We start from the raw sequence: 24298 nt of genomic DNA, 5'->3' as shown, positions 1-24298 counted from the left end.
TTGATTGATTAAATACCTCTATTATTTAATTCCTAGAATTATTATGAAGATAAACAGTTTTAAGATAGTGTATGCAAGTATTTTGTAAGGTGCAGGATGCTGCAGAAGTGTTTGACTTCCTTTGTTCTGAATGGAAAGAGGCAAGTAGGTGGCTGTGACAAGACAGCATATATTTTCTAGAGTACTAAAAACCTAACAATCCTTTAATAAAGTTAACTTATTAAAGTGTTTTGAGGTCATAAAAGTTAATAACCCTCTCTAGGTTTCCACACTTTACCCTGGAGAGAATTTTAGTCTCCTCGGCCTTAGGAGCAAGCAATATTGAGGCGGGTGGGGTTGAGGGAGGCAGACAGAGAGAATATCTTACCTTGCAGCTGTTTAATATCTGAATAAGGACTAGGAGTTTGCACTACTCTTTTTTCATTTCTTTCTGTTCAATATTCCTTTTTATCTTTTGTCCCCATAGAAATAAAGAAGCAGTGCTTTCATATTGTCTTAAAATGAGTGAATGTAGGGCTTAATCTTTCCTTCTTTCTGTCTGCCCACTTAGGGCACAAGTCTGATGCCTAGAAGTTATTAAGGATCCTGATTAGAGAGGCATGAGCAGTGGGAGAGTACCAAGCAGGAGGCAGAGGGCCAAGCTCTGGTCCTGACTTCATCCATTAGCCTTGAAAGCAGACTAGTCACCTTGCATCTTGGGGTCCCAGGTTGTCATCTGGAAAATGTATATGTTAAGCCAGGTGCTCCATAAGGGCCTGAGTCCAAAAGCACTTACCATGCTTTCCTGGTGCTCCTGGGTAGTACCTTGGACCCTCTGTGAAGATCACATAGAGCTTGGTGTTTTCAGCTCATCCAGCTATGCAGAGAAGCAGAGCTCATGGAATGCTGGTGGCAGTCTTTGACCAATCAGGAAGTGCCTTGAGGAAATGTGCTTTAGGAAAGAGGTCACATGCACCGGTTACCTGGTGTGCAGTTTGGGGAGGAAGAAACTGAGCAAGTGGAAGAATGCAGAGGGCTCTGAGTTCATGGCTCTGCCCCAGCTCTGAAGCTAGGTGGAAGTACAACACTGTGTCTAAGCCTCAGCGTCCTTCTCCTTATGTCAGTCCCCTCCAAGGGCTCACTGGAAGGCAGTGAAAATTGATGTGGGTGGACCTGGAGGAGCAGTCAAAATACAGCTTGTTGTACTTTGCAGCTCTGTGACTCTGAACATACTGCATAATCTCCTCAGGTCTCAGTTTCCCCATCAGAGGATCATAGTAACAACCTTGAAGAGTTGCTGTGAAGACTCTGTGAGGGAATCTGTTAGCACAGTGTGACAGCCCAACAATGCAGGGTGGCCATGCTAACATCAAAGCTTTCCGTGAATGAGGTGGAAACGGCTTGATGAAGAAGGCCCTTAAAAATCCTGGTAGAATGATTATCCAACCTCAAAGAGTTGGGAAATCCTGTTAGATACTATGATAGTAGATGAGCCTTAGAGGCAGTATGCTAAGTTTAATCTACCAATCAAAAAAGGTAAAGACCATTTAATTCCATGTCTGGAGTAGTCAAACTCACAGAAATAGGAAATAGAAAAATGGCTGTCAGGAGCTGGGAATAAGGGCATGGGGAATTGTTCAACGTGTAAGGAGTTTTGGTTTAACAAGATGAAAAAATTTTGAAGATCTGTTGTACAGCAATGTGAATATACTCAATATCACTGGAATCTACTCTTAAAATTCTAGTAGAGCAAATATATGATGCATATGCTTTTGACTTTTATTGGGCAAATATTTAAGTTAATATATAAGTCACTGTGTGAGCTATCAAATTAGAAACATAGATACAAAGATGACTAAGAGGAGGTCCCCTGCTTTCAGGAAGTTGAGGAGAAAATAATTTAGAATTTTAATAGAGCGCAACTGTAGGTCCATGCATATCATTGCTAGAGTAGTGACTCCATACATTTCTTAATTCTTTAAGCTTCAGATTTCCATAGATGTAAAATAGGGAGAGTGAATATCTGTCTTGTAGTCTGTCATAGGAATTAGATGAAACTGTGTTTAGAACAATGAACTTGGTATTCTCAGTGTCATTTCATATTCTTACCTTCAATTCCTCTCTCACAGGAAATTAAAATGTCGGGAAGAGGTAGAAGAACAACATGCTCACAGTAAAACCCAAAATGGCATTAAGAAAAGTAAACAAAAGAATAAAATGGCCAAGTGTGGCCTCAGCCTACCTTGTTAGCCTCTTTTTGTCTGAAGACAGGGAACATTTAGAGTTTGCTTCTGTACAGGTTGAGAGATAAAGTTCAACTTTCAATTTTGTGTGTGTGAATGTCCAGCTTTTCCAGCACTGTTTGTTGAAGAGACTGTCCTTTCTCCAGAGTCTGCTGTTAACACTATTACTGAGAATCATTTTGCTGAAGGTGCATGGATTTATTACTGGGTCCTCTATTTCATTTGTTTATGGATCCATTTCTATGCCAACACCATGCTGTTTTGTTGTTATGGGTCTGTAATATATTTTGAAATAAAATATCATGAAGCCTTAGGAGTACAAGTGTTTTTTATTTTTATTTATTTATTTTTTAACTGCACTCAGGATTGGGATCATTTGTGCTTCCATATGAATTTTAGGATTATGTTTTCTAGTTCATTTGGATGTTGTTAATATAGCCATTTTAACAATATTATTTCTCACAGTCCATAAACATAGAAGGTTTTTCCACCTTCTAATGTCTTCAGTTTGTTTCTTCAGTGTTATTTTGTAAATTTCTTGGTAGAGACCTTTCACATCCTTAGATTTATTCCTGGGGGCTGTTTTCTTATGTTTTGCTTTGCTTTGTTTTGTGGCTATTGTGAATGAGATTGCTCCTGGTTTCTTTCTCAGTGAGTTCATTGTTGGTATATAGAAAAGCTACTGATTTTTATTTGTTGGTTTTATATTCTGCTAGTTTCTTAAATTTGTTTATCTGTTCTAAAAGTCTTTTTGCAACATCATTAGGATTTTCTATGTTAGAATTATATCATCTGCAAACAGATAATTTTATATCCTCCTTTCTTATTTGTATGCCTTTGCATTTTCCTTTCTCTTGCTTGATTGCTCTGGCTAGAATTTCTACAATTATTTGAATAAGAACATTGAGAGTGTTAGAAGAAGTTCTTTCAGTTTTTACCACTCAGTATGTTGTCATTTATTGCCTGTATTATATATATATTTTTAATTTTATTTAAAGAAAGACTAAACAAAACAGAAAATACGTAGAAATAATACATGCATTCAGAGAAAAAATAAGCAGTAAGAAATCACTGGTTGATGTTTACATATTGTCATTTTACAAAGAGTTATTCAAGATACAAAAATGGAACATGTAAAGCGAGAATTCAAATAGCGAGACTGCAAACAGTTCTGTTCAACTGTTCAATAAAACTTAGAAATATGGTTATCAATCCTATACACTTAAACATACATGCAGTTATCCATATCTTCAATTGTGTTGAGATAGAAAAAACCCAAGCAGGCTAATATCACTCTGAACAGACAATAATACTATTGCTGGGTTTCACATTATGACACACCAGAATCAGCACTGGGTTCTTTAGTGACTCTTTTTCCTCAAAGTATCTGTTCATTTCATCATGTGTCATAAGATCAGCTCTCATAAACTGTTTATAGATTCTACACATGCATGAGTCTTAACATGTGTTTCTGTTCTTTCTATATTAGAGGTAGAAACGAAACAAAGCAAGACAGAACAAAACATATTCCTATAAACACATGAAACAAAAAAGACATATAAGATCATTGTGCAAGGACTTCTACCATAGTTCCTGTGTTGTCTCTTGTTATCTTCAATAGAACTGGCTATATCATCAGACATAGTATAACTGAATATATCAGTATATAACAGTATTAATAAAAACACAACTTTGTATATAGCATAGAATTTCAATAACTGGCAGTTATCAAACCAGAATGTGTATCTTAGGGTCTTGTCTTCTTCAGTGTAGTTGCCTATAATCCCAAATTGATACTATCAATCATATTAGTTTATTTTTATTTTATAGAATCTGAAAATGATTTTATAAGTTCATATAAATTGCACAGAATAGTGGATTACATTTTGGTGTACTGCAACTTACTTATAATTTACATGGAATTTTTTTTTTTTTTTCGGAGGTATTGGCTTGGCTTCCCAGAGTCCTAAGTTCCAGCAAGGCGTGGATCTCAGGAGACACTGCTAGTTCTCCCCCTGGAAGGGCTGCAGTGGGCTAAACTACCGCTGCTTACCAGGGAGGGGAGATGCTGGCTTGGCTTCCCAGAGTCCTAAGCTCCAACATGGCTTGGATCTCAGGAGACACTGCTAGTTCTCCCCCTGGAAGGGCTGCAGGTTGCCACCCTGCCTCCGCTTACAGGGAGGGGGAGATGCTGGCTTGGCTTCCCAGAGTCCTAAGTTCCAGCATGGCGTGGATCTCAGGAGACACTACTAGTTCTCCCCCTGGAAGGGCTGCAGGCTGCCACCCTGCCTCCGCTTACAGGGAGGGGAGATGCTGACTTGGCTTCCCAGAGTCCTAAGCTCCAACATGGCGTGGATCTCAGGAGACACTGCTAGTTCTCCCCCTGGAAGGGCTGCAGTGGGCTAAACTACTGCCGCTTACCAGGGAGGGGAGGTGCTGGCTTGGCTTCCCAGAGTCCTAAGCTCCAACATGGCGTGGATCTCAGGAGACACTGCTAGTTCTCCCCCTGGAAGGGCTGCAGTGTGCCTGTATTATATTAAGATATGCTGTTTCTTATTCCTAATGTATTCAGGGCTTTATCATGAAATATTGTTGAATTTTATCAAGGGCTTTTCCTGCATCTATCGATGTGGTCATGTGATTGTTAGCCATGACCTGTTTATGTGATGTGTTACACTTACTGACTTATATATGTTGAACCATCCTTACATCCCTGGACTGAAACCAATCTGATCCTGATGTGTGATCTTTTTTATGTGCTATTATATTTGACTTTTCATTATTTTATGAGAACTATATTCATCTGAGATACTGGTCTATAGTTTTCTGGTTTTGTTCTGTGATTTGATAGCAGGGTAATACTGGTTTCATCAAATAAGTTTGGAAGGTTTTCTTCCCTTTTTTATGGAATGGTTTAAGGAACATTTAGAAATCTGGTTAAATTCAGCAGTGAATCCATTTAGTCCACAGCTTTTTTTTTGTTCAGAGAATGTTTATTACTGCTTCAGTCTCATTACTGCTATTAATCTGTCTAGGTTGTTGTTGTTATTGTTGTTTTAGTATCTTCTTGGTTCAGTTTTGGTAGATCATATGTGTCCAGAAATATATTTGTTTCTTTTAGATTTTCCAACTTATTGACATAAAGCTTTTCAAAATATAACAGTCCTTTGCATTCAGTTATATGTGTTACAGTGTGCCTTTTTTTTAATCTCTAATTTTATTTGGGGCTTTTTCTTTTGGTTAGTGTATCTAAAGGTTTGTCAATTTTATCTTTTCAAAGAATTAACTCAGTTTCTATCATGCTGCATAAACTTAATTCAAAATGGATCAAAGCTCTTAATATGAGGCCAGAAACCTTGAAACTACTATTAAAAAAATATAAGAAAAACATTTCAATTTTTTTTTGTTTGTTTTTTGTCTTTTTCGTTTTTATCAGTACCAGGGATTGAACTCACGACTGCCTGCTTGCTAGGCAGGTGCTTAGGCCGCTGAGCTAAATCCCCAGCCCCAACATTTCAAATATTGACACAGGCAGAATTTCCTCTAGTGTCCTAGGACTCTAATAACCCAGAAAACAAAAGCATGTATTAACATATGGGATTATATGAAATCAAAAAGCTTCAGCACAGCCAAGAAATAACAGACTGAAGAGACAACCAACAGAATCAGGAACTCTTTGCCAGCCATTCATCTGACAGAGGATTAATATCCAGATTATATAAAGAAATAAGATCAAAAATAGTCAAATTATCTGAATAGATACTTCACAAACAAAGGAAATAAAATAAATATATGAAAAAATTTCAATATTTTTTAACCAAGAAAATGCAAGTCAATATGACATTGAAATTCTGTCTTAGTTAGAACTGTTGTCAAAAAACAAGCAAAAACAAGTAGAACAAATGTTGGCAAATATATGGAGAAAAAGGAGCTCTTAGACCCTGTAGTGGAAATGCAGATTGGTATAGCCATGAAGGAAAACAGTATAGAGGCTCCTCAATAAACTAAGAATAGAACTACCACAGGATTCAGCTGTTCCACTTTTGAGCATATTTCCAGGGGAAATGAAGCTAGCCATACAAGAAATACTGAATGTGTACTGGAACACTATTTACAATAGCCACGAAGAAAATGGTCTTGGCGGTTGGTCATCGAAAGAACAGATTAAGAAAATATGGTGGATATGTACACACAGTGGACTATTACTCATTTGTAGAGAACAATAAAATATTATCTTAAAATTAGTAAAAAGCAACAGCACAAGACAGAACAAAGCCCATCAAGACAATGCAGTGAAATTGGTACAGAACTTCACGGTAGGATACTGGGATGGTAGTAATAGGTATGATGGTATATCTCGTTAACTTCACAATAGTTGTCCAGACAATTACGTATAGCAAAATCAGACCAAAAACAACATTATAAAACCAATTGAGAGTATTGAATAGAGCAAAAGAAACATAACAAAATTAAAAAAGTGAAAACAACCTTTGCCTTCAAACAGAAGATAGAAGGAAATCCCCCATATTTGCTATACTGCATATGGTCATCCTCTGAAGAGATGCTGAGATATCTATCCCCAGTGGCTACGGGGGATGGGGGGAGTGTTTGATTCTCAGGCCCCTTGCTAGTAGGCTCACAGGAGCCAATGGTTCTCCTCCTGGCCCACGCCGGGGACGCTTACCAAGAGGGCGGGCAAATAAGCTGAATCCTGCCATGGCTGATCTCCCCATGGCTGATCGGGACTCTGGTTCCTCCTGGCCCTCCCCAGGAGCATTTGCCAAGAGGGCGGGTGAATATGCTGCCTAAGTTCCACCATGACCATTCTCGGAAGTCAATAAAATATTAGCATCTGCAGGAAAATGGAGGGAGGTTATTCAAAACACATCAAGGGGCTGGGGATTTATCTCAGCGACATAAGCGCCTGCCTTGCAAAGTGTGCGGTCCTGAGTTCAATCCCTGGTACTGATGGGGGGGGAAAAAAAAAGCAACCCAAAACACATCAGATACATGGAGAAAGACAAGTATTTCATGTCACTCAGATATGGAAAGCAAAACAAAACAAAAACAACAACAAAGGCGATTGGAACGGGTCTGGAAATGAATCAGGGAGGGTAAAAGGAGTGAGTATTGGGATACACAGTGGGGCAGGGCATTATTAACACCTGATACATGTATGGATGAAATGCCACAATGTTCTTTCTCACAAAAGGACAGGGAAGCAGGCCCAATGAAGCAGCTACTTATAAATTTCATCCTAGTGATTCCCTACTGGTAAGAGTTTGCTTGTAGATCTGAGAAGCAGGGACTACTGAAGAAGGCATTAAATTGCAGCCTTCAAGGTCCAGAGCCTCCTAAAATAGCACCTTGGCAGCTGCTGTGGGATTCTGTGTCTAGGAGAAAGGCGGGAAATAGAGAAAGCTTCCCCAAGATGATTGCTAATGGATACTAGTAGAGATTACTGGGAGCAAAAAGAGGATTTCTTCCTTTAATGCCTGTCTGAAGGCAAATCTGGAGTTTTATGTGTCTGTGGTGGCTTTTGTAGAATTCTCCCTAAGGGTGACACACTTAGATCCCTGCTGAGCTCTTGTTGGGTTTCATTTTCAGAGATTACTCAGTTAATGCTTGATTTGCTCTGGAAAATGATGCCTGCTTTCTGGTTGCTCTTTAGTCTGTTCGTCTGTCCACTCATACAACCAACCTTCTTTGGGTGTCCACTCTGAAAGGTTATAGTTGGCTTTGAAACACTCTTCTTTCAAGTCATTTGCCTAAATGGTCACTTTTATTTTGATCAGCTGCCTTCTGTGGGAAATGCCTGGTTAACCTGAGGAAACATTTCCATGCCAAGCTCATGCGAGGTACCTTCCCCTACTGCATTGCTAGATAGCGTGGGCCCTGGTGCTTTCAGGCACTACTGATGAGCTGACAGTAAATAAAAGGGGACAACCTACAACTCTCTGTGGTCTTGAGTAGGACCAGAAGCTCATGTGAACCAAAAATGTGACCTAGATCTTTGGGTGCCTAAGTGCAAAGAACTAATGTTTTGATGTTGTTTTAGCCATGTCATGCCCTGCACATTGTGGCTTTCTGGTAGCATAACATACTCCTTTGCACAGTCAGCTGTGGGAAGCTGAATCTGGGAACCTTGCCACCCCACAGTACCTGGTACCCTGCCAGAGTTTTTAGTACAGTGCAGTTTTCTATTTGAGCAAATTTGGTGCAGAGCCAGAGAATTTCTCCCACTTCTCTTTTCTTTGTTGGCATTTTCCCATTTTGCCTATCCTTTCTTTTGTAAAATAAGAAAGTAAAAACCCCTGTCTTGTGGGCTTCCCTAAAAGGTTACCCAGCAATTGACATAAATAACTTAGGAGGAAAACAGATGAGAGTCAACAAGGTGGAAGTTGGACTAGTGAGAGCTTCTTGAATGAACGTCTATGAAAATTGTCCATATGGCTATATTTGATAAATCCTACTGAGACTGTTCACAAAACTGGGAGCTTTGCCTAGACAAAGCAGTTGGCCCAGGAAATGCAATAATGAGCAGCATCCACTTTAGATTGGGGGTTTTAAAGACTACATGCTCTTCTTTTTCCTTATTTCCATTACCTTTCAAATGTATCCTCTTCCAGTGACTAGAACCTTAGGAAACTTAGTGTGTGTGTGTGTGTGTGTGTGTGTGTGTGTGTGTGTGTGTGTACAAGAAAGCTTAGTGCTGTGGCGGAGAAGGAGAGAGAGAGAAAAACAGATGGATTTTGAAATTGACCTGAAGATAGAAGAGTATCTTAGTCCACTTTCTGTTCCTATAACAAAATACCCAAGAGTGGGTAACTGCTAACATGAAAGAAGTTTCTGTTAGTTCACATTTAGTTCAGGGCCTCAGGCTGCTTCAGCTAATTTGTGGTCAAAAGGGGAAGGGTAAGCATGCACATGCTAAAGAAATGTGGCAGCCTCACACTGTAGCCAGCTCACCACGGAGATCAGCAGTTCCATGAGGAAAGTGTGAGTCCATTCGGGAGAGCTCCCTGCCCCCAGGCCCTTCCCTTAGGTGCTGTCTCAGCACTGCTGCACTGAGAAATTGAGATTCCAACAGTGAACTTTTTGAGGTCATACTCAAACCATAGCAATGAGAAAGAGGATGTAAATGAAGCCCTCTAAACCCTTTCCCTCTGATTGACTGTGTACTATTTTCTTCCAGCCCTATTTCTCTGAAGCCAGTGGCCTCTATCAATCTATATTTCACATCAAAGAACCACACTCTGTGTCATCAGGATTCACGTGCCTATAGATGGCAGACAGAAGAATACAGTTGGGGAGGCAAAGAATGAAAAGCCCTTTGCCAGCAGTATCTGATACTTTGCCTCACCTACCCTGGACTGATAGGAACAGGGACAGAGGCTATGTCTTACCATTATACAGTTGTGTTTATTAAGTACTATGTTGTACTCAGCCCTATTTTGGTAGCAATTTGAAGGCTATGTTTTACGGGAAGGTTTTTTTTTTTTTTTTTTTTAAATAGATTAATGTGGAAATGTCTTCTGATTGAAAAGTTAAGGGGAGCTCTGGAGAGCAAACCCAGAGTGACCAAGTAAAAGAGCTATGATGGACTGGCAGTGAGGAGTCAGCAGGATCGCCACCGACCTTGTGGTCAGCTGAGAAAGGGAGCCCCACAGTACAAAGGATGCCACAAAAATGCAGTAGCAGCAGTGAAACAACACTTCCTGGGAACAAGGTGCCAGCAAGTAGTACACTGAGTGTAACTTTTCCCAAACAAATGGAAAGGGCCTCTCACAGTAAGGTTGGCTGGGAGTGGCCTTTTGCATGGCTCAGCCAAGTGTTACATTGTCACAGGAGCTCTAATAAATTGCAGGAATCAGAGGAATTGGTCCCAGGTCCAAAGCCTAACCTGTGCTGTTTATGAGTCAGCTGCACAACACTCAGAAAATTGCTGAGTTTATGGAAGGTGGAAGTGTAATTCCTATCTCATGGGGCTGATTCAAAGAGGACTTCGCAGGTTAGAAAGTACTAAAGAAATGACCTTTTGTCTCTCATCATCTAAGAAGAGTGTTTGCATGCTTCAACAGGAACCACTCAGAGGTCCTGCAGGGACAAAGTTGCTTTTGTCACCACCCATCAGGCTACTTACTTCTGATAACTGGGATCTGAGTAACTCTTTGCCCTGTGATGCCCAAGTCTATAATAGGAATCAGCATTGCTTGGGGACCTAAGCACACAGATCTCTGTGAAACCCCCTTGGCTGATCTAGGATCCTCATACGATTTGTTCCCTAACTATCCTGACACAGGCCTCCCATAAGCTACATTTTGAGATTCTAGAGCGACCGTGAAAATGGTTTCCATGAGTAGGAGAGCCTCTAGCTGTGGAGTAGGAATACTGAATACTGATTCAACCAGCAGCTCTACCTGCCCCTGCCACCACAGCATCCTATGTGTTACCATCACTTCCTGTGTTTATTCCTGTTGTGTTGTGTTGTGTTGTGTTGTGTTGTTTTTCCTCACTGGAATATTTAGGTTCTTGTGGTTATAAATAAGAAGCAACTGGAGGTTCCCAGATTCTAGTTGTCTGATTTTGGCGCTATAACTAGACAAAAGACTGGCACACATTATAAACCAGAGCTTTAGCCCCTGACAAGTTGGGAGGATTCTTAGCTGCATGCACAGTATTATCCTGTCAGTCCTGGAGGGGGACCTTGAAGTGCCATGGGAGTTAGGCATCTTCTGTGTCTTATGCTAAAAAAGCCCAGTATTTCATAGTTGCCTGACTTGCACCTTAACCTGTTTTCTTTGGAGATTGCACCTGGAGACTGCAAATAGGAATCAGGACTATTGTCTTTCTCTGGCTTTCTGGAACCTGTGGAGATCTGTGAGCCTAGTTTACCATTTACTTACCTCTAGCAGTTAACAGAAGCGCATTTCTTTTTGTGAAGGAAATGACTAAGGGTCTTCAGAGGACAGTGTGTGATGGAACCCATAGAATAAAGTCATCCCTGAGACACCAGACACTAAGGAAAACACGTCTAACTGCAAATTCCAAACTTCTATTAGGAGGAAGGTCCTTTGCTCATTGGAGCTTACAGCAGAGTTGGCACAAGCTCAGTGACGTCAAACCGTTTCAAAAGAGCAGCCCCCCAGCAAATTCCAGGGACACAGCCCTGGAGACTCAGATGTTGTCTCAATAAAACCCTGCAGCAGCTGCAGCAGCTCACAGGTGCCCAGAATGTGTGTCTGCAGTGCTAGAAGCATAAGACTTCTAGAAAAGTTCTTGTACCAAGCTTGTTTTCTCTTTTGCCCCCAAAGGAATATCCTGTTAAAGGCTCTATGTGTCTTTATACTTACTGCTGCCCCACCTAGATTTCTGCCTTAATTTTCTAATATTTCTGTGAAGACATTGATTTGGACAGTTAGCTATAGCTCTAAACCGACTATCACATTATCAACACATTTTATTCCTTGGTCACACAAACCAATTTTGACTCATTGTCCTTTTTGTAGCTTTCTATTCTATGAGGATAACTTTTTGACCTTCAGTTTATTTTTCTTTTCTGATATAAAAGTTATGTTCCTGTATTTTAAAAAGTTACCAGAAAAGTAAAATAATTTCACAAATAATCCCATCACCTGAAAGCACCTACAATAAATATTTCAGCTTATTTCATGCCAATGACTCATCTATGCATAGATCAGATTCCATGAATTAACTCAAATGAAAAACTAGTTTAGGTGCTTACTAGTCTGATGCCATCTAAACTGGGAGTTTTGCCTTTCTCCTCTGTTATTCCCAGTTCTTTCTGGCTTCCAGAGCCTTTCCCAGCTTCCTAGTCTTATCTGGAGGCTTCTGATAGAGTTTGTTGAAATCACAGGAAACTCTTTTACATGCAGGGCTGTTTCCCACCGAATCTTTAGCCTTGCTGTAAAGGTCAAGTAGATTAGTTAGGCAGGGCTTGCTCTTCTAACTCTTTTTAGATAACTCTCTTTTTAGATAATCACTATACATGGACTTCTCCTAAATAAAGGCTCACAGACAGCGTCCTTTCCTGCCTGGTTTGATCCTTGTGTAGACACTGCCCTCATTTACTCTCATCTTGAGGCCTGCTGCCGGCACTTGCACTGAGGAGGGAGGTTTGTCCGTGTGCTGTGTGCTGATATCTAACGAGATGTTTTCAAATGAAAGAACCTGTCCCCTCTCCACTATTCTACACCTTCCTCTCCCCATTTCCTGAACTGCTTCTCTATTCCTTGCTCAAATGAAATTCTCTGACTTGCCCTTTAGTTTAGATTCACTCTCTGGCAATAGAACAAGAACAAGAGAGGCTGACTGCTGTACCCTGATAACTGATGGAGGGCTCCTGTCTCACTGCGCCCTCTGGGCGATCGCCCCTTTTCTAGTTCTGCTGCTGACTGAGTTTCCCGTTCCTGTCCCGTGACTGGAGATGTTCTCCTTAGGTGACTCCAGCATCTGTGGATACTTTCACTTCCCTTTCAGGGTTGGATCCGCAGTGTAAGGGAAGTCACTAAGGAGGAAGTAGGACAGTGGTGGTCATTGAGCTTGTTACAGAGCACAGTGGAAATATGTGTGTGTGTGTTTGTATTCACTCATTCTTTGTCCACTTATCATATAGAAGTTAAGGAAACGGGTGGCAAAGGGACGAGACTACAAGCCTGAGCACTTCTGGTGAGGAAGTGGCTTGCGCGTAGCACGGGCCCTCTGAGCACAAGTCTGCATTGTTGCAAAGTAGGGCAGTTAACACACTAGGAGACACCTGAAGTTCCCTAACCCTGACAGGACTTTCTGACTCGACTACAGTGACATGCCCAATGTGTGACTGACCTATGTGACCTGCTGCCCAGTCCTGTCTAGGGGCTGACTTATGTCCCAGAGATCAAACCAATCCCAAGCTACTGAAAATAATTATCATCTGCTTCCACAGCGATATTCATATCACTGTTAGTGGAAAAATCTATCTGAAACAACCCAAGCAAAGCAGTAGCAGCCTCGTCTGAGCTAATGGGATAGAGGAGAAACAGCTAGGATTCTAGATTCAATGCAAACTTTTGTTCAAATTCATATTCTTCTGTTTACCAGGTGGGTAATCTTAGGCAAGGACTTAATCTCTCAGAATGTCAGTTTTCAACATTTCTAAAATGAAGGCAGTCGCACTGGCCTTTCAGGACTCATCAGAAATATTAATGGATTAATAGCCATAGAATACCTGTACAGCACAGCAACTGATTCTTAACATTCAAGAAATGGTGGTTATTAGTCACTTGTGATTAGAGATATAGTCACTCTTCACTGGCTTGTGTTTGAAAGAAAGCTTTTCCCCAAATTTGAAGTTTTTCAAGTGTTAGAAGAGAGAGAGGTTGGAAATGGGACTGTGGGTGAAAAGGTAAAGTGACGGGAACAGCCACATTACATTAGTAACTGTCCCTAAAAGTTCTGATCAGTTGAGTTTTTTCCAAATACTGAAAATCCTAGGCCCCAGTCCTTCAAAGAAAAAAAAAAAAAGTATAGTGTTAAATAGCCCAGAACTTTGAGCATTTCAAATCTGTCTGGAAATACAGGTACGAAAAGCATAACATATTTAATGGAATCTGTCTTTTTGATGATAATTACAGCACCCTGAAGTAGGCTTTAAACACATCTGTATACATGAACTGCTACTTCAAAATTACCTGCTTCAAGGGGCATTCAGTATCTCGCTAAACTTTCAAGTTAGATAACTACTGTTTAAATTGATGGCAGGTGTTTAATCTATAAATAAAAGTTGTACTTTGCAGGTTACCACAATTTACCTGCTGCACAGTGTTCATTTGCATCACCCCAGGAAATTGGAAAGGCCATGGAGTGTGCTTCGGTGATACGCCAGGCTATGATGACTGAAATGCAGCTTTCACACCTGTCACTTCTGAGAGGGATTGGTTTCTCCTTGTGCAGACGGGAGGCCCAGTTGAATTGAAAGTTGCACCAGAGAGCCTGAGCAGAGGTGCGAAATCACTTTGGAGAGTAACAAACACTAGGGCTTCAGGCCAGAACGGCTGATAACCTCAATAGCCACTTCAAACATCTTCCCTACTACCTGTTTTTTTAATTTTGCCTTAATGTGACAGCTGCATCTTCTCAGTCTCCAATACCAGCCTCATTCCTTTACGGTATCATCCTCTTATCTTATCCCAGTTTCCCAATGAGGAATGCTTTGGAAACTGGTCCTTTCTCCATAGTTCCCAATTCAGTTCTCATACTCAAATTATACCATTTTGATGCTGGCCCAGGTGGGGCAAGTAAATCTTATGGACTGTTTCTTTTCCAAGCTCCTCTTACCGGAGGCCATCACTGTACATGATCTAAGTGCTTCTGTTAGCTGCAGTGTAAAAGTTTGCTCAGTTTGTGAATCATCCCTCTAGCCTGAAAGGAGAGGCTGCAGGAGAAACAGAAGTTTTGGGTGAATAATGGAATGAATGGTACTTGACTGGCTTCCTAACTGCCTCCCTGTCCACGGCCCTTATGTTTCTAGAAAGGATTAGGGGGAGACAGAACAGGTGTCCTACCCAACAGTTCCCCAGGGAAGAATCTTCAAGGCAGGTTGCCATGCAGCCAACATACCTTACACCCTAGGAGGCTGGAAAGGGTTGTTCAGGTGTGGGTTGTGTGACAGCGTCACCGAGGTGTTGTGTTAGAAGCCTCAGCTTGGTGCCTAGCAGGAAGGGGGAATCTGCTTCTATGGTCTTCTGTGACTTGGGGTACTGCGCCATCCTGGGATAAACTCATAGGGCATTGCCCAGGGAGGCGGTGTCTCCTTCCGCCTACACAGTGGGGAGACGGGAAAATTAGCCTCTAGTGGCAAGATGCATGGCACTGAAAGGGTTACTTACCTAGATTTGTTCCCCCTGACATGACAGTGGTGCCTTCAGAGGTCAGGTGGTATGACTGCTAATCAGGGCTCATCGACTTGACTGGATTAAAAGACACCTGGGATTAGTAAAGCCCACTCTAGGCATTTCTGGTTGGGTCATGGGATGTGACCTCGGGTACTGTATGGTCCCTGATCCCTTCCTCCTGGCATTGCTCCCCTGCTAAACTTCTTGCCGCCATGAACTAAGCAACTTTCTCCTTTGCCCTTCCACTGTGGTGTTTCTCTCTTGGAGCATGCTGACCAGGACTACATACCTGAAACTGAAGTTGCAGCTGTGGAGTATTGTGGCCCAGTGATAGGAGCGCTGATTAAAACAGATGAGTACGAGAACATGGCGGACAGACAACAACAACTACTAAACGCTCTCTAAAGGCTCGGCTCAGAGGCCAGGAATGATGCGGACTAAGGAGATACGAACCAGTAGAGATATGCTCTGCTGACTCAGGAACAAACTGGGCTGAGAGAATCCAACTTGGAATACAGTCCTGGCGCTAAAATAGGAACAGAAAAATCTCGGTGTGGAGGCTCGACTCCGCGCCATTGGAAACCGCGGTTTGGATTTCCCGCCGCCAGGCGCCCGGCTACCTCCATAGCGGCTCGGCAAGGAGAGACACGCAGAGGCTTAGGAACGGGAGACTGCGAACGGAGTCGGAAACGCGACGGACAGGGAGGAAGGCTGACTGGTGGCGAGGTGAGCGAGGAACTGACTCCCTACCGCAGGTTGACTCCAGCGGAGGTTTTTCTGGGCGCGGGCAGTCCTGTAAGAGCAGGGCGCGGTGGCAACTGCAGCCGCACGTTTCCCTCTCGGACGGGATTGGTGAAAGGTGCCTGACCAGAGGGATGCTGCTGGCGGACTCCCTAGGCTGGCCTAACCCAGATCCCAGAGCCTGGCGGTGGCCCGGAGGAGCGACTGACTCCCGCGTAGGCTGCCTCCTCCGCAACTCCCTGGGGCGCAGCGGTGAGTGGGAACAACTAGCCAGCGCAATTTGATCAAGCTGTGGCTGACAGGCAGGGAAGCCGGGCCTCCTGTGTAAGATTACATTTTATAAGGAACAGAAAATATGGGGAAGGGAAGCAACAAAAAAGGCTCCTCGACCCCCAATCCTGAGAATCAGGAAGTGGTCACTGCACCAATATACATTAAGCGCCATTTAGAGAGCCTCATAGACCAATTCAGGAATGAAGTTATCAATGACCTGAAGCTAGAAGTATGCAGAATAGTTAGAGAAATGCTAAGCACCACCCAGGAAAAAGCAGATGGTGGAATGGAAGAACAGAAAAAGAGGGGAGAATTGCTTGATGGAGAAAACAGAGAAAGCATTGAGTATGTGAAGCAGGTGCAAAGGGACTATCAAGAAATTAAGAAGTCTACCCAAGACTGGCATAACAGCTTGAAAGAAACTAAGGACAGACTATCTGAATTGGAGGGCAGACTTGAAACATGGGAGAATGAAATGAAAAACTTCTTAAAAATAACAAAGAAACACACAGCAATAATACAAAGACAAGAAGATGATAAGAGGAGCCATAACTTAAGGATTAAGAACATAAAAGAAGTAGGGACACAAACAAGTGAACTACAAAAGCTACTCACAGAAATAATCCAGGAGAATTTTCCTAATTTAGCAAAAGGTAAAGATACTCAAATGTATGAGGCATACAGGACCCCAGCTACCTACAACCCTAACAGAGAAACACCCAGGCATATAATAATAAAAATTCCAGAAATTCAATACAAGAACAGAATATTAAAAGCTGTAAGAGACAAGAAACAGATCACTTACAAGGGAAGACCCATCAGAATTACAGCAGATTTCTCTTCACAAACCATCAAATCACGAAGAGCATGGGGTGAAATAATTCAAGCTTTGAAAGATAATAATCTACAGCCAAGATTGAGATATCCTGCACAACTGTCCCTGGAAATTGATGGAAAAACGAGGTGCTTCCAGGATAAAGAGGAACTGGGGGAATTTGCAACCACCAATTCAACCCTACAGAAAGTATTGCAGGATATTCTAAAAAAAGAAAAATACAAAGAACCCAGAAATAGGGGCGGGGAGGCCACAACGAATGGAGCAGAGAACAAAATGAAGAAGACAAACTGACAGCTACTGACAGAAAAAGAGCTCAACAGAAATGAGACAGAGAAGATTGGATGATAGGAACAGCTATTTTGGAGAAAATGACATCTTAATAGGTAATACTGATTTAGTACCATCTTGTTTTGAAGTCTCATCTAGCTTTCGTTCTTCTGTCTCCAATGGTCTAAACAGGTTGTATCTTATTGGATTTTATTATATACGATAGTATAAGCAAAAACCTTTTAAAGACAAGGAGATTATACAGAAACCATTGTTCATTTTCTGTTAGTCGATTCTAAATACTCTATAATGCTGTCATTCTCTTAAATGGTTTTACATTGTTTTGATATACTTAATACAGTATACGAAGTTGTACTCAAGGACTTCAAGGAAAGAGTCAATATGGTAACTACTTTTGGGTCGGAAATATCTGGTGGTGAAACACTATTCTGCTTAAATGGTTATGTTTTGATCTGCCCTGTTTCGCTGTTATGCCCTCTTTTTTCTCAATCTCCACTCCATTATTTACTTTTTTATTTTTATCCATTTAATTAAAGGGAAAAATATAGCAGGATATAATATAGTAACCCACTTTGACTTTCTATTATCTCGATTTGAAGCCCTGTGTTACTCTCACCATCTTGTTTTTGACTGAGGTTCCTCTATTCTGTTTTGCTGGATAGTATCAGGTTCGAAAGTTTAGGCATCAGCTGAGAAGATAATGAGATTCATTATAACGCCCATTCTCGTTGACTTTTATCTACTTTTGAAGACCTACAATATCTCCAATGTTTTGGTTTTGTCGGTTTTATTCTTTACGGTTTTGTTCAATTGTATTACAACTAATGATATAGGCAATTCTATTAGAAATAGCGGGAGGCATTATGGTAACCATTGTTGATCACCTTGTAATATGTTTTTATATTATCTATTATGTCCACCTTTTTGACTTGACCGATTCTGTTCTGTTATGTCACATTTGGTTTTACTCTCTTCCAAAAAAGCAACAAAAACCGTGGGAGCAATGAAACCCAAAATGTGTAATAGTCACTGTACAAAAGAGAGGAAAAGAAAGTGCTCTAAACTATATAACTGCATGTATATTTAAGTGTATAAGATAGAAAATGATATCACAGAGTTTTATTGGATCATTGAACAGAACTGTCTGCAGTATCATTGTTGGAATGTCCACTCTACAAGCTTTAATTTTGTGACTTGAACAATTATTTCTAAGATGGCAATATGTAATCCATTAACTAGTGATTTCCTACTGCGCATTTTTTTATTCTGTAAATCTGTATAACTTGTACCCCTTCACTGTTTTTTTTTTCTTTCTTTTCTTTTCTCCTTAAATAAAAATTAAAAAAAAAAAAAAAACAGATGAGTACCTGCTCTCAGCTACCTAGAAGCTCTTTTGATCTTGGGGCTGGGATGTAGGGCATGAGGAAGCTCCTTCACAGCTGACTCCATGTGATTACAGCCAGAGTTTTGAGGACAGAGAGGAGCTTCAGCTCCTAGTCGCCACTTCTTCCTGTGCAGTCGTCACAGTGCAGGGTGGCTATGGAAGCAGCCACCAGGATGAAGCAGAATCCTTTCTCCCATGTGTCCTTGTCATCAGGCTTTTTTGTCCATGTGAGGTTGTCTTTTGTCTCTAGTGCTCTACCATTATAAGTTTGCAGTCTCTCCTTGGTAATGTGCAGAATGACTTTCTGATGTTGCTCACCTTTTTCTTTCTTGGTTTGAGCATTTTGACTCTGGGACCACCTGCCACCCAGAAGAAGGGGTGCCCCTGAGCACCAGTGCATAAAGTTTGATATGAACTCTGCTTTTTTGGAACCAGTCATAAGGAAGGGTCTGTGTTACTTCCTCTGTAGGTTGGAGCCCCCTGACTAGGAGACAGGAGACACACAAATCCCCCAAAGCTTGATACAGAACTGTGTGTCAGTATAGGTTTGATACTGAGGGTTGGAGAAAGGAAAGGGCCACACAGAGAAAAGAAAAAGTGTCAGGTGGTTTGGCACTTTTTTTTTTTCTCATATCTACTGGCAGATGAAATTGTAATCCATTTACCGAATGATCGCTAACATTGTGTGTGCCTAGGACATACTTGATTGTAGTGAACAGCAGGAGCCAGGGACAAGACAGAGCTCTGAGGTACTTGGAGACCCCATGAATAGCCTTATTTTGAACGTAGCTTGGCTTTTTAAAATAACAACCTATTTTCTTTGCATATAAAAAATCCTGTATCCTCAAAAAGAGACTAGGCACACTGTAGTCTCACGGGCCCTTAGCAGGATGAGAAGGGCAGCAGGTACTCCAGGAGAGGAGCAGTTGGCTCTGCCCCTGGTCCACCCTCCAGCCCCGCCTCCTGATGTCTGCTCCCCTTAGAGGCAGCTGGTTCTCTGCCACAGCGCAAACATATAAAGACTAAACTTGTGTCCTTTTAAGTTCTCACAAAGGCCTGCTAATTTCTGTTGTTGGAGACTTGTGTGACTCTGGTACCGTCTCTTTTTCCTTTGGGAATACCTTTTGCAAGATCACAGGAGCAGGTGGCAGGGATTCGTGTGTTTGCCCCATGTGTGCTGAACATGGGGACGTGGATCCTGCTGGTCTAGCTCTGAATACCAAAGAAACAATGGGTTTTTAAAGCCATTGTTTGAATCTGATTTAAAATTTTAAAAAATAATATTTTTGAAAAGAAAGAAAGATCCCAGCCAAGAGTTTTTATCTGTTTAATGTACCAGAACTCAACTGTGGGAAACCCATTTCTGTATTAGCATATCATGAAAATGTGCAGTGCAGCTGCCTCAGATGGCCATTGGGTTATTGCGGGAGGCCGTCCGGGTTATGATCTGGAAGAATTTGAATCACCCTTTTCTGCTCTCATTTTGATTTTGGCAGTAGCAGGAGAAGAGAACACTCCCGAGAGATTCAATTACTTCCCTTCAAAATTCTCTTGGAATCATAATGACTATTAAAAATTGAAGGCACCCATATCTCATGCTATTCAGCTTAACTGGTAATTAAAGTGCAATTAAATTTTTCACGGTGTAGATTGTGTCTTTTTTTTTTTAAGGGAAATTACAAACTCTAGGCCCTTGAGAATTATGGGATTAATCTATAGACATTTAATAATTCAGCTTTGATCAGATGCAGTTGCTGATGAGCCTCTGAAAGGGAGGGAGGAGAACTGTAAAGTATTATTTTGTTATTAATGGTGAATTTAAATTTTATTTGGTTTCTTGGAAACCACAAAATAACTACCAGTCCATGAACAAAAGGCCGTTTTTGAGTGCAGTTCAGAGTTGGCCGTGATTGCTGTCTCTAATGTGTGCCTGTAATTATCTCTCTGCTGCCAGACCTGCTTCCCTCAAGTAGCTTTGTGTAATTTAGGACACATTCCTGAGTTGTCACCAGTGAACAAGGTGTCAGCATTTGGCTGGAGTTGGAGGCTGCATTGGTTGGAGCCTTTCTGGCTTTTGCCAAATGTTTTTTTCTATCTCTTCTTCCTTACTCTACTGCATTTCTTTTTCTTTGTTGGTAAAAATGTATTTGCATAGCAAGACTTTGCTAATAAGTAATTTCTTCACTTTAAAAAAAAATGTTTGTGAATCTAAGGAAGTGACCCTACAGAGCCCCATGAGCTCCTGGGTATTTGTGCTGAAAAGAGCGATCCTGGTGAGTTAGGTTGGAAATGGAAGTAAAGTTGCCCACTGCCATCCACCTGGAGCAGGACCTGCTGCCTCTGTGCGTCCCCACCATGAGGGACTCAAGTGCTAGGGGGAGGGGTCGGTGTGGCAGCAGCAGTTTGACCACACCCCACTCTTCATTGGCCTTTTCAGGCCCTGTCCTCAATCCTGATTCATTTCTGTCTTCTGGGAAGATATCCAGTATTTTGGCTTTAAAAACCCATTTTGAAACCTCCTCTAAAGAGATGCCTCATGTCCCAAATTGGCATGGTGTAAGTTCAGTAAATCAGTGCAGTGTAGGATAGCAATTAAGGATGTAGGTCCTGAAGTCAGACAGGTCTGACTACAGCTCCATTGGTTGAGGGGTTTGTTTTAGGCATGGATTGAACTTCCTTGAGCCTTCCTTCCCTAAAGTTGAGTTTGCTAACATTAGCAGCCTCATAGAATTGTAGTAAGAATTAAATGAGATAAATTGTAGCACAATGAATGGAACGAAATAGCTTTTCTTGTTTTGCTATTGGTCTGTGGTAACGAGCATCAGCACTCCTTTTCCCCCACCTTGGCAGATTTCAGATTTGCACCTGCACTTTGGAGAGGTTTTAGAACACTTCTAGCACCTTTTTGGAATAGAATACTTTGTCTTCTTTCTCTTTCTTTGATATTTCCTCTGAAGACCAAAGTTGGACCATTTGAAAGATTGTCTTGTTCCCTACTGTCTGTCCCAGACCCAACATGTCCCCTGGCCTATGGAAGGAGGTACTGTATGGAACAGAAAGCTATAGAGATGAAAAGAAAGTCCAGAATCTTTCAGAGGAAGAGCAGAAAAGAAGAGAAACCTTCTAGTTTCTTTATCTTTGTATCTTAAGTCGTGTGCTGTGTACCTTGCAATGGTAGTAAGGGACTTGGGCGTATAAATTATGTTAAAGCAGCACATTCTTCAAGTAATGTGCCCAAGCCAGGATTCTGAAGGCATATTTGTCGGTAAGGCAGTAAACACTGACTGATATTAGCTCACAGGATAGTGGCACAATGCATCATCAGGTTGAATGGGAGCAGTACACAATTTTCTTTTGTTGCCTGAAGCCGTGGATGAGGTGAACACTAAATATTGATTTTTCAAATGGTGAGGAATAGACAGTAAAAAGCCAAATATCTTTTGGTTCTACTTCTCCATTGCCCACACCACATATTTTGGCAGTAAATTAAAATCAACCCTTAATTGCCTGAAGTAGATAAATTGGAAGCGCAGAATTTATGGAAGGAAATACAGAAGACAAATGAGCACATGGCTACTGCTTTATACATTGCATGCCAGCAAATGTTTATCCATCCAGCAACATTCTAACATCATTATTACTATTAGCATAATATAAAATAGTCTAGTAATATAAATAGTCTAATAATCTCATAACAACTTGATCACTAAGTATAATTTTGACTTTTATTTTGTATAGCTCACTCGCTCTCCAGTTTCTTGCCTATGAGGAGGGAATAGTAGGCTTGTTCCTATCTGATAGTCTTAGGATTTGATCATAAACTAGCCTAACTCTCCCCTTTTCTGCACTGGACTGTGAAGTACTGATCACATCTACAAATGTAAGAAACTTTGCTTTTATTTCTCCTGTTTTGATAGCAACAGATACTTTTTTTAACCTCAAATCTTTGATAAATAGCTCATATTTTCAACAGCATGGGTCTTGATCCCATTGATGTTTAAGTCAGACTACAAGCTTTTTTGAATTCTCAGTTTGAAAAAGATTGTTAGGTTAGCTCAGCATTTTTAGACAGTTTGGTCCAGCACCATGAGTTTTTGTATGTGTCATGGTTACTATCATATATGTGTTTTTATGTGTATGAGTAACAATGTGTGTCAATAAGAAGAAATATAAGAGCCTGTGTAATGAAACTCCGGGAATATCTGCCTTCAGGAGTAATCTGGTATAAGGATCAAATGATACAGTAGGACATTCTCTGTCCTTTCTTTTTGTCTTGGCTTCACAGTCAAACATATGAGATTTTGGAAGTTTATTTAAGATGATAAGCTTGTATGAGTCAGTCATTTTCCTCCTGATCTTTATTAGCTCCAGAAATAATAGGTTTGTTCTTTTCCTTAAGAATCCTCACCCAATTCTAGGAGGTGTGTCTGCAGTAGTCTTTTGTTATATGGAAAAGCTCTCAGCCTTCATGCTTTGCATTTGCTTTGCCATCAATCTTTTCTATTTTATGGTGTTCAGAGGAAGACCCGTAGGACATCAGAGGTCTTTGTGTGGATTTTACAGTGTGAAACATCAGGGGTCTTTGTGTAGACTTTACAGTTGATAGTCAATGATTTATGACTATTAAACTGGAAAGTTCATATGGCTCAGTTGAAAGGAGCCTGTGTGAAGTGGTAATATTTCAGAGCAGCAGTGATTGTATCTAGGAAACTTTACAAAAAGTGGTATTTTTTGTTGTTGATAGTTTGTTCCTGGTGTCTCTTCTGTACCTCTGTACAATGTATAACAGCTAGAGGCAAATGACAGAGTGTGTGAGCATATGGCAAGCCATTCATAACTGAATCCCATGCCCGAGATGACTGTCTTTCATGTCACCATCAGAGGTTCTGGCATGCCATTCTGGAATAGCACATTAAATTAGATCCTGTTACTCAGATAATAAGGAAAGATAGGAGACGTTCATTCATAGGCACTGCAGAGCTAGTCTGCCAGCCTGCAAGTGTTGAACATTTGTGCTTTTTCATTCATTTTTGGCACTTTTGAGGGGTAGAAAGTATCCACAAATTCTCAGAAATCTACCAGTGTACCAAGGCAGTCAGTAGATTTTAGAGTTTCAGAGCTAGAGAAACCTTTAAGGATGACAGAGCTACAGCCCATTGCTTTTCAGATAAGAATGTCAAGTTTCAATAAATAAAAAATTGGCCCAGTCAGAGCTGAAAGGAGACTTAAGACTTCAGATTCTTGGTTCTGTCTTTTTCCTCTCATTCAATTATCTCAGTGAACCCTTCTGGCCAGGAGGGATGGGACCCTCAGGTGCATTCTCCACTCTCTTCATAGTTTACTTTTGTTGCTTAAAAGACATCACAAAATCTTAGGTCATAGATACACTTATGAAGGAACACTGGGATTATGAGCCCAGTATTTTCAAAGGCCAGAGCCACGTGAAGCTGTAGCCTGCAAGTCACCAAACTGGGGTTTCTGAAGCTTGATTATTCCTTTGCCTGTTGGAGCTACGTTGATATTCTGGAGAGATATGCAACATAAGGTAATAATCTTTCAAAAAACCAACTGTCTTACTTACATTCTTTGCATGTTAGACACGATACTCAGTACCCACGAACTGGAGGAAAGATTTATTACGGCTCACAGTTCATAGAGG

General features: G+C 41.1%; 1 protein-coding gene across 8 annotated transcripts in view; it reads left to right on the top strand.

Moving 5' to 3' along the window:
• The window catches only part of Smyd3 (SET and MYND domain containing 3), a 715019-nt gene that overhangs the window by 607194 nt on the left and 83527 nt on the right, over window positions 1-24298 (top strand). Inside the window, exon 12 of one of the 8 annotated variants that reach the window (XM_063236767.1) lies at window positions 2109-2533. The exons of the other annotated variants lie outside the window; for them this stretch is intronic. Within the exon in view, the coding sequence (XP_063092837.1) occupies window positions 2109-2229 (121 nt within the window). The 3' untranslated portion in view covers window positions 2230-2533. Of the gene's footprint in view, window positions 1-2108; window positions 2534-24298 lie in introns of those variants that run through there. 8 annotated transcript variants of the gene reach the window in all.

This window comes from Cavia porcellus, unplaced genomic scaffold (genome assembly GCF_034190915.1).
Source record: "Cavia porcellus strain 051 isolate PalLab524CR breed Dunkin Hartley unplaced genomic scaffold, mCavPor4.1 scaffold_26, whole genome shotgun sequence".
Lineage (NCBI taxonomy): Eukaryota > Metazoa > Chordata > Mammalia > Rodentia > Caviidae > Cavia > Cavia porcellus.
This window is presented reverse-complemented; position numbering and strand designations above follow the sequence as displayed.